General features: G+C 47.5%; 1 protein-coding gene across 1 annotated transcript; it reads right to left on the bottom strand.

Annotated features, from left to right (window-relative positions):
* Nucleotides 1–653: 653 nt before the first annotated feature.
* DUOXA2 (dual oxidase maturation factor 2) lies at nucleotides 654–14005 on the bottom strand. Its single transcript, XM_049781704.1, is given in 9 exon segments — nucleotides 654–847; nucleotides 1437–1651; nucleotides 2121–2137; nucleotides 2139–2270; nucleotides 2272–2301; nucleotides 2303–2345; nucleotides 3221–3359; nucleotides 3791–3848; nucleotides 13859–14005. Coding segments are annotated over 9 exon segments (975 nt in total).
* Nucleotides 14006–14705: the final 700 nt, after the last annotated feature.

Here is a 14705-nt window from a genome sequence, read left to right as displayed (position 1 = left end):
CCACTTACCAATGAGTATGTCGAGAGGTGTGGAGTTGGTGAATAAACTCAAAAGACCACCCTTTCCTAGTCCACCTGCTGCTGGGCTGGCAGAGGGGACCTGTAGGGCCTTCTGGGGACACTCCAAAAGTAGCTGACTCCGGTTACCCACTGCGCTCACCAGGGGTCGCTCTTCTCCCAGAGCGCTTGGTCCCAATTTCCTGGAGGAAAGTACCAGGCAGTCTCCACCATCCCTGCGCTGCATCCGGGAGCACGCATCCCCAAAGGACCAGGAAAGTCAATGACATCAACAGGGAAAAGATGTATTGTTGCTTTTTTTTTTTTTTTTTTTTTTTTTAAATAAAGAGGGTCCGGAGAAATGGCACAGCGGTAGGGCGTTTGCCTTGCACGCAGCCGATCCAGGACTGAAGGTGGTTCGAACCCGGGCATCCCATCTGATCCCCCCTGCCTGCCAGGAGCAATTTATGAGCAGAGAGCCAGGGAGTAACCCCCGAGCACCGCCTAGTGTGACCCAAAACCAAAACTTAAAAATACAAAAGAAGGAAAATAGTTTATTTACAGTTCACCCTGGAAGACTTTTTTCCCAAGATGAATAAGGAGAGTCCTGCTTCTCTACCCGCACGACCCAAGGGGCAGGCCGAGACTGCGTCCCCTTCACAGGCTAGTGCTGCTGAAGACCACCACCGGCCCCAAGGGCGTGTGAAGCGGGTTGTTGATAATCAGGGGTGAGCCGCCTCTCGGGGGATCCCCGCAGTCCTGAAGGCTTTGATCCAAGAAGATGCGCAGCGCGCTGGGTCGAATGTAGTGGAGACTCGCCACCGCGGTGCCCAGGAGGAGACACAGGATGCCTGTCGCGTCGCATAGCAGAGTAGATGGAAGGAAAGGGGGGTGCTTAGTCGGGGCTCTGCACCAGAACTCCAGGAATGCCATGCCCCGTCCCACCAGTGCTGTATATTGAAGGGTCCCACACTTACACATAGAACCATGTTCCTCACCTCCCCCCAAAAGCCTTCCATTGGGCCGGAGAAATGGCACAGTGGTAGGGCCTTTGCCTTGCATGCGGCCTACCCAACAAATCCTGGGTTCGATTTCCAGCATCCCATATAGTCCCCTAACCCTGCCAGGAGCGACTTCTGAGCGCAGAGCCAGGAGGAACCCCTGAGCGCCGCAGGGTGTGACCCAAAAACCAAATAAATAAATAAAACAAGAAACTACTTAAAATAAAGCCCTCAAATGGATCACAGGGCACCCGGGTGCAAAGTGGGGCAAGACCCGCTTCTGGACTCCTTTATCCTCTTCTGTGAAATGGGAATAAAAGCACCTGCCTTGCTGAGCTATTATGTAGGGGCCACACATGGACTAAGTACAAACTGAAAAAGGCAAAGCAGCCCCCCCCCAAAGAAGACCCTTTCTGGTCTGGGTCCCCCGAGTCCTCACCGGTGGCCAGTGAGATCCAAAAGGCCGCCCCGTAGTGCGCGATGAGGGCCGAGGAGCCGAGGTGGAAGGGGCAGGACGGTGTGCTGGAGATGGAGGCGAAGGCGAAGACCCCGAAGAGCACGAAAGCGCCGGTGAGGAGCAGCGCCAGGCCCCCATAGAGGGGCACCGGCATGGACAGCAGCGCGTTGGACAGCAGCCAGAAGCAGAAGGCCACCCTGCGGGGCGCAGGGAACCCGCCTGAGCCCATAGGCCCCGACACGCAAAGGGCGCGGGCCCAGCCGGGTGCCGACCGCTGCCAGCCGACAGTGCCCGCACCGGTCACTCCCGAGCTCAGCTGCCTCCTCCAGGCCGCCCGCAGCTCCCTCCCCTCTGCAGCCTCCTCTCCCAGGGTGCCTACCTCCCCCAGGTCTCCCGCCCTGAGCTGGGATCTCTGAGGTGTAGCGAATCAATTCCCCAGGGGAGACTGAGCCCCCAGCAGTGGCTGAGTTCCCCCAAATCCCCCAAGGTCTGCGTGGCTTGTGGGCCTGTGGCCGACCTTCTTTCTTCCATCTCTTGGGGCGCGCGCGTTTTTGCCCCAAGTGCAATGCCCAAGCCCACGCGTTTGCTGCAAGTGCGATGCCCAGCACGCGCACCCCCCGAACCCGCCCGGCCCGTTGGAGCCCTTTGCATGTCCCCCACGCTCACCAAAGTGTGGCCGAGGCGATAGTGGCCGGCCAGGCGGTACTGGACGGGTAAGAGGCCCCCCAGGCCGCAAGGGCTGTCCGGGGTGAACTTCGCGGCCAAGTAGAGCACTGGGTCGGGCAGCCCCTTCACCAGGGCCCGTTCGTACCTCGTCCGCGTAGTTGTCCCCAAAACGCCAGCGGAAACCTCTCGTTGTAGTCTATGGTTTCATTCAACTGCTGCAGCCGGAGTCCCCTGGAAAGCCCGGCAAAGTCAGGGGAGCGTTGCACGCAGGGACAATTAGAGGGTTGGGGTAGGGAAGTCAGGGTGCCAGAGGACTGAATGTAACAGTGGATAATAAATAAATAGGTAAATAAATAAATAACAATTTTGGTTTGGTTGGTTTGGTTTGGGGGCCACACCCGGCGTTGCTCTGCGTTCAGAAAGTACATCTGCCTGGCTGGGGTGAGCGGTGGGGCCTTATGGGATGCACCCCCACCCACCCCCAATCTGCTAAATTATCACTCCAGGTTCCCAGACCCAAGTCTTGGGGCGGGGGCAGAAAGTTCAACTTTGTCTCTTTTTCTTTTTTTGGGGGGGGGGGTTGGGCCACACCCGGCGGTGCTCAGGGGTTACTCCTGGGCTGTCTGCTCAGAGAAATAGCTCTCCTGGCAGGCACGGGGGGACCATATGGGACACCGGGATTCGAACCAACCACCTTTGGTCCTGGATCGGCTGCTTGCAGGGCAAACATCGCTGTGCTATCTCTCCGGGCCCAACTTTGTCTCTTTTTCATAGAAAACCAAAAATATGTCATGATATAATAATAATGCTTTCACAAGGTTTTCTTAGTTGAATATATAGCCAGAAGTTTATATATTCTGGAAACTCTGAATAATTTATAATAGTACTATTTTTAGAGTTTTTTCCAAATAAAATTTTTATTTAGATATCATAATTTATAATTGTTTATAATTAAGTTTCAGGCATAAGATATTCCAACATTAATCACACAAGAAGTGCTTTAAGGAACCTCCATACTTATGTAACTGAGTCTTCAAGGATCAAAGAGTGATCAAAGATTGATCAGACTGGCCAAGGTGGGGAGCTCATGCCGCCCCCCCTTACCTGTTAGTGTGATGTTGATGCCCTCCAAGCCCACATGCAGACCGACTTGCGCTTGAACTCGATCCACGCTGAAGGCTTTATAGGAAGTGTTGGTGTGGACTCTGCCCACAAACCATTCCGCACTGAAGTGCACGGCTGGGGGAGAAGCACATAGTGGGGGGGGGCGGGTGTGAAGAAATTGGGAGAGATAGAATCTGATGAGGTGATCTGAGAGGGTGCACCCTGCCAAAAGAGCAGGGGAGTCTATGCCCATGGTAAACAAGGAAAATCGGGCATTAAAAAGGTTGTGTGTGTGTGGAGGGGAGAGTGCAGGAGGCTGGATACTTGCCATGCAGTGAAGCTACTGTAGCCCTATGGGGTACATATGATCTCCTGAAAGGAGTCAGAATAGCCCCAAACATAGGTTGCTGTGACATGCAAGCACACACATCCACAACAACGAAGAACAAAAAGAAAAGAAAAGAAAAAGCCTGGACTAGAAAGAAAGCAAGAACCAGTCACCTAGCCTCCATTTTTGTTCTCTACCCACCTCCTTCCTTTCCCCATTGGCTGTACCACACACTCACCCACAATTTCTGCTCCTATAAACAGACTGAGAAGAACTCTCACCAGCCAGAACCAGCGCTGCAAGAAAAGTACCTCATCAGCCTAGGGGTCCTCTGGGTCTGTCACCAGAGTCCCCAAGTCTTCCCTTGACCCCTAACATCCAGCTCTTTAGTGCCCCTGCAGCTGCCCTTTCCTTGGGGAAGACAATCATGAGACGTGCTGACTATCAAGTTGATTGAGCTAAGCAGTAGGGGATTCCTCGCCACTACCTCAACGTTTGGAAGTACATCTTGGCTGTTTTCTCTGTCAGGAGTAGGCCAAGGGCACATTTCTGAGATCAAACATGTGTTGTTCAGACCATCTAGATGCATATGAATAAACCCACCAAGGCTTCTCTGTAGTGAAACCTGAAGCTTTGGCAGGAGGATGTAGGAAATGCTGGGTTTGCCGGCACTCAAGACAAAACTCAAGTATGTTCCTTCCCTTGGCTATTAATTCTGCCAGCCAACAATGCAGAGTAATCTGCTGTGTGGACTGGACAAGAAGAAAAGGGAAAATTTGCCACAGCAGGATATCTCTGATATGGGTAGTCTGGCAAGGCTAAAACTTGAGTTAGAAAAATGGAATGGCCAGACACTCGCATGAACATTTAGTGGAAATAAAAAATTATCAGAACTGAACATCTGTTGGAAGCCATAAGACTTAGAGAGCAAAATGGAGTCTCTGATGCCTGAGAAACCAAAGGCCTGCGTACCTGACAGGCTGTACTGTGGCATTTCCCCCATGGGCCTAAAGGAAAGAACAGCCACATAGTTCAGTTAGCAATAGTCAGAAGATGCTCCAATAAACCTCCTGAGTTGATAAGATATAGATCACATCCTGTTAAGCTACCATTGTGAAAGAATGTCTGTATGATCTAAGGGTATGCTGTAAAACTGGAAAGTCCGTCCTATACGACCCCCCTACTTTTCTATAGACACCATGGAAAAGTACTGACTGTTACTTCGGTATTTTGCTTATCTATAAAAACTAGCCCCCTTTCAATAAACCTTAGGTCTTGATCAGCCAGCTTGACTTGAGCTCATTTCTTTCTCAGCCTCTTTCACTCCATTTCAGGTCGGATCCTGCTCGTGACCCACAAATTACTTCGTGATCCTCATTCTCACACCCCCTCGGATCGGGGGGTCCCCCATCGGGGGTCACAAACATCAAACCCAAAGTCAACAGCAACAGAATCTATACCTAATTCACAGCAAACTGTACAAGTGGGAACCAGTTACACTAGTATTCTGGGGGGTAAAGGAGGGAGATATGGGATGCATACTAGGAACAGGGGTGGAGGGAGGACATCACTGGTGGTGGGAATGCCCTTGATTTATTGTCACTATGTACCTTAAATATCATTGTGAAATATTTGTTTTTTTTTTTAATATATTTTATATATATATATATATATATATATATATATATATATATATATATATATATGGGTTCCAGTCAAAAACAGAACACCCCTACTTCACCAGTGTAACTTCCCCCCTCCCCCCGTCCCATCCCCTGCCTGTATTCAAGACAGGCATTCTACTACAGTTATTTGTTTTTAAGTTCAGTAAATTGTATTTTTTTTCCTTAAAGGATAAGAGTAAAAAAAAATGTAGTAAAGGTGTGATAGTGGCAATTGCCATTGTTTGCATAGGTCCAGAAAAATGGGGAAGATGGAAAAAAATCCTTGACCTGATTACAAAAAGGCCTCACCCCAGAAGTTTATTGGCATAAGACCGACTCTGGATTCTAGGCATACCAGTCTGTCCAACCCGAGTCATTCTCTGTGGTCCCAGTGAAACTTTTTCACACTTTAGCTATTGTTGGTATCAGATTCTTATATTTAAAGATTCTGGATTCTGTGCATTTCTTTCATTGATGTCAGGCTGATGTGGAATATACTCTAGTTTCAGCATACCATTAAATGCGGAGAGATCTGCCCTGCAAGCAGGCTGTTGCTGAGTCGTCTCAGTGTTGAGAGCACTCTTTGGAGTAAGTCAATGCCAAAGCAGTGCTAGGTCTTCTCTGGTAGAGGCTTGGATCCTGATAATGTTATAGACAATTGTGGTTGTTTTCATAGATAGTATCCATTGTTCAGGTGTGTGTGGGCAATGCCCATTCTTCTGAGGCCTAAGCCAAATCATTATGCCAATGTTCAGGGTATAAGGCCTAATTGCATTACCAAATTTGTATTCCCATCTCTATTAGATAAGAACTTGTTTGCATATGAATTATTTTCCCATTTTAATGTGCCTATGCAAAAGAGAAGCAATGCCACAAGATATTGTTGATGCATCTGGGGGCCAATGAATAAAGTCCAACATTCCCCGTAACTTGGTTCAAACATAAAATCTATACAGAGATACTCTTCTACCAGTATTGCTTATAAAACAGATCTCAAAGGGGGAAAATCAAACAATCAAACAACAAAACCAGTGGGCAAAATTGTCACTATATGAGGATGTTTGAAAAGTTATAAGGGAATACATCTGAGATATACAAAGGAGATACATGTGTCCCTTTTATGTTTTAGAAATAGTCAAGAGGGAGGGTGTTGTTTCCGAGGCACCACTTTGGTCTGTGATTTGGACAAGCGAAGAGCACATGGAGCCATGTTCTCCTCGTGTTGCCTGCTGAAGCTTCAGAGTCCCCTAGAGGCATTTGTTTCCTAATTGCTGGAAGTTGGAAGTTCAGCATTCCCCTCCCAGCCCCTTGCAGGAACTAGGAAGCCTGGGGTCTCTTTTAAATTGCTCCTCGCCAGAGGGACTTGCTGGGATTCTGAGCAGGTGTCCAGGAATAATCCTGGGGACCGGGATGAAGGAGAGAGAAGGCTGTGGGGGGCAGCAGAGGCTGCATCTTCCCCTTAGCTTGGCCAAAAAGCCTACTGCATGGAGCCATGCCATCCACGTGTTGCCTGCTGAAGCTTCAATCTCCACCCAAAAAATTACTGTGAGAGATATGTAATCTACCTTGGCCAAAATAAAAATCATTAGTACAGAAAAATGGTTAAATGTGGGATAACAGGAGTGGGGAGTGAGAGAGTAAAGGAATAAAACGAGCTCCTGGATAGCTTTCAGATTGTGACAAGCAGATGAAACACAATGATACCCCACCACGCGGTTCCACAATGTACAGGTTTAGAAGGAAAATTCCCTGATAATTCCTGAAGCCAGAACCTATTGTGCTGGAGCTGGGAGGGAAATGGGGAAAGCCTAAGGAAACCAATAAACTCCTCCAAGGGACCCACCTTGCTGGCTTGCCCAGGCATGTGGCCCAGGGGAAGCCCTGGAGTTCTGGAGGAAGGAGGTAGATGGGTGCTGGGGTGACCTATGTCCCACATCCCTTCCTAGGCCTGGTTAAAGAGGCCTTTGGCATGGCGGAGGGCTGCCAAACCCCATGCTGGCAGAACCTCCTGGCTTCCAGGAAGGAAAAAGATCCTTCAAGAGCTGGAAGGCTGGAAGGTCAAAGCCCCCACCTCAGACCCTCCCTTTGGAGCCAGGAGGGAAATGGGGAAAGCCTAGGGAAATCAATAAGCTCCTCCAAGGGACTCACCTTACTGGCTTGCCCAGGCATGTGGCCCAGAAGAAGCCCTGGTGTTCTGGAGGAAGGAGGTAGAGTGGTGCTGGGGTGACCCATGTCCCGCACCCTTCCTAGGCCTGGTTAATTCACTTTGGCCACAATAAAAATTTAAAAAAAGGCAAGGCATTTAAATAAGAATGACAATATCTCTTAAAATTAAAAATAAAAATAGAACATGATTGAAAAGCAAAACAAAACATATACAATGCCTAGAATGAGTGGCAAATTTATATGTTTTAATACATTCAAATGTTCCACAATATGTTCTTAATAGAAATATTTTATGAATAAAAATAAAATATTAATGATTCACAAAAAAATAGAAAAATGGAAGGGCCAACTTAGAAACCTGAGGATGCCATTTTGTAAAGATGGGAGAGCAAAGTAACCTCAGATTTAAGGTTCAAGTTCTTGTGACAAGCTTGCTTGGTGAGGACACTAAGTGTGTAATGAGGAGGGGGAGGAGGCTCATTTAAATAGCAGTCATCCAAATCTTGGGAGAAACTTGCATTCCAAAAATAAATAGAAAGACAAACAAAATATAAACTGCCAAGATTTTCCCCTCTGGAGACTCTCTCTCTCTCTCTCTCTCTCTCTCTCTCTCTCTCTCTCTCTCTCTCTCTCTCTCTGTCTCTCTCTCTCTCTTATCTCTCCCCCACCCTCTATCTCCTATTTCCTTTCCTATTTCTCAAAGATTATTTTACTTCAATAAATAAATATAAGGGGCTGGAGAGATAGTACAGTGGGCAAGGAGTTTGCCTAGCATGTTTCTGATTCAGGGTCAATCTTAGCACTCTATAAGGTCTCCCAAGTACAGCCATGAGTAATCTAAGTAATCTCTGAGCCCAGGCCAGGAGTAAAACTTGAGCACTACTGAATGTGATTCCCAAAACCAAATAAAAATAAAACGCCAACTTCCCTATAAAAAGCTTTGGCCATGGGAATAAGTATCTGATTTCACAAACTGGGTTTTGAAATAAAAGTTTTGGAGTTTGGAAATTTGTGGAAACTTGCAGGAGGTATCTTAATAAAAGCATTTCTTATGTGATCAAGATAACTGAATTTATCTAATTTGGTTTCTCTTTATTAAAGAAAACATACATCCTGTGTTCTTTATTATATCTTTGATGGCTTAAGATAAAAAAGTATTTTAAAGTCTCTCTCTTTCTCTCTCTCTCTCTTCTCCCCACCAGGGATAAAACCCCTACAGTTTGTGGTAATTAAAAAAAAAAACCCAAATCGGGGCCGGAGAGATAGCATGGAGGTAGGGTGTTTGCCTTGCACACAGAAGGAGGTGGTTCGAACCCCAGCATCCCATATGGTCTCCCGAGCCTGCCAGTAGCGATTTCTGAGCATAGAGCCAGGAGTAAACCCTGAGCACTGTCGGGTGAGACCCAAAAACCAAAAAAAAAAAAAAAATCTCCAAATCAAATTCTAACTTAATATAAATAATTATTTAGGCTTATTTGGTACACTAAATTTTTATGGGAACTATTGACAAATACAAGGTGTTCTTTCTGAGGCAAAAGAGAGAACAGAGTTACACTTGCCTTGCAGTTGGCTGACCCAGGTTTGATCCCCAGCATCCCATATGGTGCCTCCAGCCTGCCAGGAGTAATTCCTGAATACAGAACCTGGAGTAACTCATGAGCACCTCTGGGTGTGTCCCAAAATAAAATGAGAAAAGTGATACCTCTTTAGGTCTGAGCACTGAACCACTAGCCCAGTTAACTATCACCAGGGTATGGCCCATGGGACTCGGAAAACTACTTGGGAGGATCTTCTGCCCACCAAAAAAAAAAAGTCAAGCTAAAAATTTTTAAGGTTTTTTTGTGTTCTGGTACTTCCTACTGATACAACCTGTAACAGTTATCATATATAAACTTGTTTCTGATGTAGGAAATACTTGACAGATTTTTTTATGACAGGACCTCAGGGGTGGGGAGCGTGGATATTTTTAAATTATTTAGGAATAATTTTAGGAAGAGGCGCATTGTCCCAGAAATTGTAATTGATGGGTGCAAATTCCAAATTCAAGTTAGATTACTAAGAATGTAAAAGAGGTAGGAGTCTTTGGAAGAATAGGAGATGGGGAGGTGGGGGACTTTTTTCTCCACCTAGCAGAATACCTCTGTTCCTTTTACTTCCTGGTAAAGAAATGGCACATGTGGGCTGGGAATCAGCAATAAACCACCCTAAAGAAGGAAGACCAACATAGGAGTGAATCAAATTAAAGCTTTGTGCATCTCCCAGACATGGTTATCATTTGAGTTAGGTGTATCTGTGACTTGGGAAGGTATCAGCCAATGCCAGGAGTAATTCCTGAGTGCAGAGTTAGGAGTAAGCTCTGAGAATTGCTGGGTCTTGGCCCAAAAAGGAGGAGGAGGAGGAGGAAACAAAAGTAGAGGAGGAAGAGGAGAAAGTATGGGCCAAGCACCAACACAGACAACAGTGTCTCTGGCATTTTGGTCCGATTCGGGAAGGAGTCTTATTTTGGTTCTAATTGGTACCAATTCCTGATTAAACCTCCATAAAACAGCAGCATCTAGCCAGACACACAGAGCCTCTCACATAGCAGGGGCAGTTGAACTGAGTAGTTGCCTAATCCTTCAGAAGCTCTGGCTGTTAACCTTTTTTTGCACTAACAAGTAATTTATTCGGAAGGAACCAGTTCTTTGCCTTGAATGTCAAGGGGTGTATGATGACAAGAGGCACCTTGGAAGATCAGGATGTAGAGAGAGACATTTGGTTGTAACTGTAAGAGGTGAGCCAGGCCTCACTGTCATATCCCTCTTGGCTTTGACATCCATCCCCTGGCAACCAGGAAGCTGTTGCTCTCACTCAAATAGTGATGGACCTTTTGGTAGGTAACAAATCAAGTTATTTAAAGGAGAAATTGCAGGGGCCTGAGAAATTGTACTAAGGTGCTTGTTTGTCTTGTATGCGGCTGACCAATGATTCCTGAGCGCAGGAGCGCAGAGCCAGGAGTAAGTTCTGCACACAGCAGGGAGTGGCCCCAAAAAGAAGATGGAAATTTAGCCACCATCCTTGACTCTCCCCGCTTTCAGGCAGTCAATGTTCTGTTTTGTTTTGTTTTGTTTTGTTTTTTTGTTTTTGTTTTTTGGGCCACACCCGTTTGATGCTCAGGGGTTTCTCCTGGCTAAGCGCTCAGAAAGTGCCCCTGGCTTGGGGGGACCATATGGGACGCTGGGAGATCGAACCTCGGTCCTTCCTTGGCTAGCGCTTGCAAGGCAGACACCTTACCTCTAGCGCCACCTCACCGGCCCCCCAATGTTCTGTTTTGAAAACACTACACTGTCATTTGGGATACAGCAGCATTAATTGGGGTGAGGGTGACTTGTTTCTTCACTCAGGGTGAGGGGAACTATTCAGAGGGGGAATTATTTGGAGCCTGAATGCAGCTGACCCAGGTTTGATCTCCTGCATCCCACATGGTGCCCTGAGCACCACCAGGAGTGATCCCTGAGTGCAGATCCAGGAGTAATTCCTGAGCCCTGCTGGGTATGGCCCCAAACCCACAAAAACAAAAAAATTTAGAGGAGAGATTATTTAATTTCCCCTAGAAGCCCCTCCTCAGACTATAAATTTGTCCTGCAGAAATGCAGTAGACCTGAAATAAACATATAACAATTGAGGTGGGGAGAAGAGGGGTCCTGATCTGGCATAACTGGTGCCCCAGTCAACCTCCTCGTGCCTGACTGTACTGCATTCTCTGGTTAATTTATAGAGTCAAGCCAAATTCCAAAGCCACCAATCTCCCTCTCTCCTCTGGGCCAGGTGAACATGTTCTATTTTTCACTCATATGATGGTGACTTAGTGGCATTTTTGTCCTCTCCATCAACCTGGAGATACATACACATACAGAGAAGCCCTTCCTTCCTAACTTCACTCACTTAGGCTTTCTTTTGTTGTTGTTGTTGTTGTTGTTGTTTTGAGTCACACACGGCAGTGCTCAGGGGTTACTCCTGGCTCTACACTCAGGAATCACTCCTGGCAGGCACGGGGGACCATATGGGATGCCGGGGTTTGAACCACCGTCCTCCTGCATGCAAGGCAAACGCCTTACCTCCATGCTATCTCTCCGGCCCTCACCTAGGCTTTCTAAATTATTTTCTTTGCCACAACCAGTGATGCTCAAGAGCTATTTCCAGCTTGTTGCTCAGGAAATGGGTCCTGGAGATTCTCATGGGAGCATATGAAGTGCTGTAATTGAATAATCCTTCTGCCTAAACCCACTCAGCTATCCCTTTGCCTCCCCCACATACACCCCTAGTGAGTCTAAAAAGATAACAACAACAACAACAACAAATAATCTGTTCCTACTGAAGCACGGAAACATCTCTAAGTAGAAAAACTGTCCTTAAGTAGAATGACCTCAAGTATAAACCTCACCTGTGCCATTATTCAAACAGAATGCTAAGTATTTATACCTGAGTTTGCCATCATAATTATGTTTTGTTTTGTTTATTTTGAGTTTTTTTGGGGGGAGGGGTGTAGGGAATCTGTGCTGTTAAATCCTTTGTGAATCCATGAATAGTCCCAGAATGAGAAATTACTTCCCATCAAAGAATTTAACAGCACAGATTCCCTACAGGAGGGGGACCACACCCAGCAGTGCTCAAGGCTTACTCTTGGCTCTGTGTTCAGGAAATCACACCTGTTACTGCTCAGAGGACAATATTTGGTGTTGGTCATACAAGGCAAGTGCCTTAACACCTCTATGATTTCTTGAGTCTACTATCATTATTATTAAATCACTTGAAGACAAACAAGTGAATAAACATTCTGAGTTCCATAGTTTGTATTATGGGGATTCCTGACAGAAAAGGAAGTCACTGACACTAGGAACCATTGTCTGAACATGAGTTTGTGTCTGTATTGCTGGTGGCATTTTCCCCCTAGGTAGTTAAAGAGCAGTGAACCAAGTCCTTTTAGCTTAATGAGATCCCTTGTGATTGCACAGTGCCTGGAGGTTGGGGTACTGGGACAGTACACCACCAGCTAACCATCACTCTGGACTGGGAATTATAAGTGCCTCATAACCATCTCCAACCTTTCGAGTATTTGTTTTGCTGCCTTTCTGCTCCCAGAAGCTGCCAAAAACAAACCATCTTACCTGTAGGATAAAGTGTAGTAATGAAAAGTAATTTTTAAAATAGAGACAAAATGTCTTGTTGACACCATCTAGACAGTGTATGTGATTAAGCCCATTAAAGATTGTTGGATAAACCTTAAGATTCGAGGAGAAGGTGCAGAAAATTTTCTTGTTCTGACAAAGAAAAAGTCCTAAAAGTATATACCCTTGTACCTAAAATATTACTGTGAAAGATTTGTAATCCACTTTGGTCAAAATAAAAATTATTTAAAAAAATATATTCCCTCAGTTATTAAAACTACCAATCTTGCAGTACAGGTGCTCTGCCATTTTGTTGGGTTTCTCTTTGTCTCTCACCTAGAATGGGACTTGGTTTCAGATGAGTACTGGGACCAACTTGAAGCTGCATCCCAACCCTCTTGCTCCATTCCCTTTCCCAGGTTACAGTCCTGATTTTGAGGTAGAAACAAAGAGTATTGGACCCCCTGGACCTCTGGCACTTCTGATGGCCTTTTGATTCACCTCCCCTACCCCATAGCTCCCCAATCCTCCCACAACTGGCAGTGGAGGTACCGGCGTCTTTGACTAATGGTTTCCCATTACCCTAACTCCCCTTGCTAATTGCTCCTGTTTCTAAATCAGCTCCCTGCTGTGATGGGGGTCAGTGAGCCCTGAAGAGCCGGGCAGGCAGGGATCACCTCCCCTTGAAGAGGGAGGCCCTGGTCTAGCCAGACAAGTAGAGGAGGTGGGGGTGCAGCCTTTCCGTTTTTTCTTGGCGCACCAAGATACCAGGAAAACCAATTGCAGACCCAAGTGGTAAGCTGAATCCCCCTAGACCTGAAGAACTGTTACCTAGATGGTACAGGAAGATGGAAGGGTTAAGGAAATGTCTCAATTTTCCTACAACTTTGCATCCTGGGCTGTAGTTTCTGAGTTCTTGGGGGTACGCTGAGAGGTCAAACTAGGAGTTCCAGGAAACTGCAAGTCTGAGTGATTTGGGCTTTGTTTTTGAGACCCAAAATCATCAGAGAGCAGAAGAGAATGGAGCTGCAGCTGGAGGAGGCAGGAGGTCCGCGCTGCCCTTTGGAACTAGAGTGTGGCCCATGATACCTGGACTGGTCATCTACTCTGCAGCGACGCCTGAATGTCCTAGAATGTGTCTTTCTCCCTGATATTTCAAGGGAAAACACTTCAAGGACAAGACTTCGGTATCTATGAGTCGATTCTCTTTCTTTCAGGGGTGCACTCTGACTATTCCCGGAGGCCCTTGCCCCAACAAGTCTTACCTGTCCAGTGGCAGATATTCATGGCTCTCCAACCCCAGACCCAAAATTTTGAGCGTCCCCTTACCGAGTGGCCACGAATGCCCGGCAAGATGAGCAAGAAGCTGGCAGCCAAGACCAAGAACACCACAATGACGATGAGCAGCGGGACGCTGAAGCCGGCGGCATGTCGGGGCTGGGGGTAGAAAGGAAAAACCCCATTCCACAAAGTCATGATACCGGGCTGCAGAAAGCTGCGGTGGGGACCGGGTTAGTCGGGGTTCAGCGGTGGCAGCCGGGCTCACTTCTGGATCGGGTTCCCCGGGGGTGTGAGGACTGGCTCCAGGGGTACTGGAACCCTGGCTTGGCCCCCAGGAATTGCTCAGGCAGGCCTAGCTGAGAGTTGGCAATGGCACAGCGGGTCGAACGCGCAGGCAGAGTCCTTTCCCCGGCTTGGGGCCACTGGTGTCCGCTGTTCTGGGCAAGTCTGCTAGTCGAGCCGGGTGGGGCCGGGTTTTTATAACCTCGAGGGCTTCTGCTGTGGGCCAAACGGATATCTGTCTGGGCCTGAGAGGGAAGGGAAAGGTCCCGACGAGGAGGGGCCCTGATAGCCATGCAAATAAGAGGAGCTCCGCCCCTGGAACCAGAGGGCGAGCCCGGAGCCAGATGCTCAAACCAGCTGCTGGTCCAGCCGGAGGACAGACAGCTGCGCGCAGAAGCCGGAGAGACGCCCCCGAAGGAAGAAGGGTGAGAGGACCTCGAGGATGGGCGTCCGGGGATGGGAGCTAGACGGTGTGCAAGGCTGGGAGCTGGGCAGAGCTGCAGATTCGGGAAGACTTTATTTTTTGGGTTTTTGGTTTTGGGGCCACACCGGGTGACGCTCAGGGAGGGGTTCCTCCTGGCTCTGCGCTCAGAAATTGCTCCTGGCTAGGGGG

The sequence above is a fragment of the Suncus etruscus genome, chromosome 10 (assembly GCF_024139225.1).
Source record: "Suncus etruscus isolate mSunEtr1 chromosome 10, mSunEtr1.pri.cur, whole genome shotgun sequence".
In the NCBI taxonomy this organism is placed as follows: Eukaryota; Metazoa; Chordata; class Mammalia; order Eulipotyphla; family Soricidae; genus Suncus; species Suncus etruscus.
This window is presented reverse-complemented; position numbering and strand designations above follow the sequence as displayed.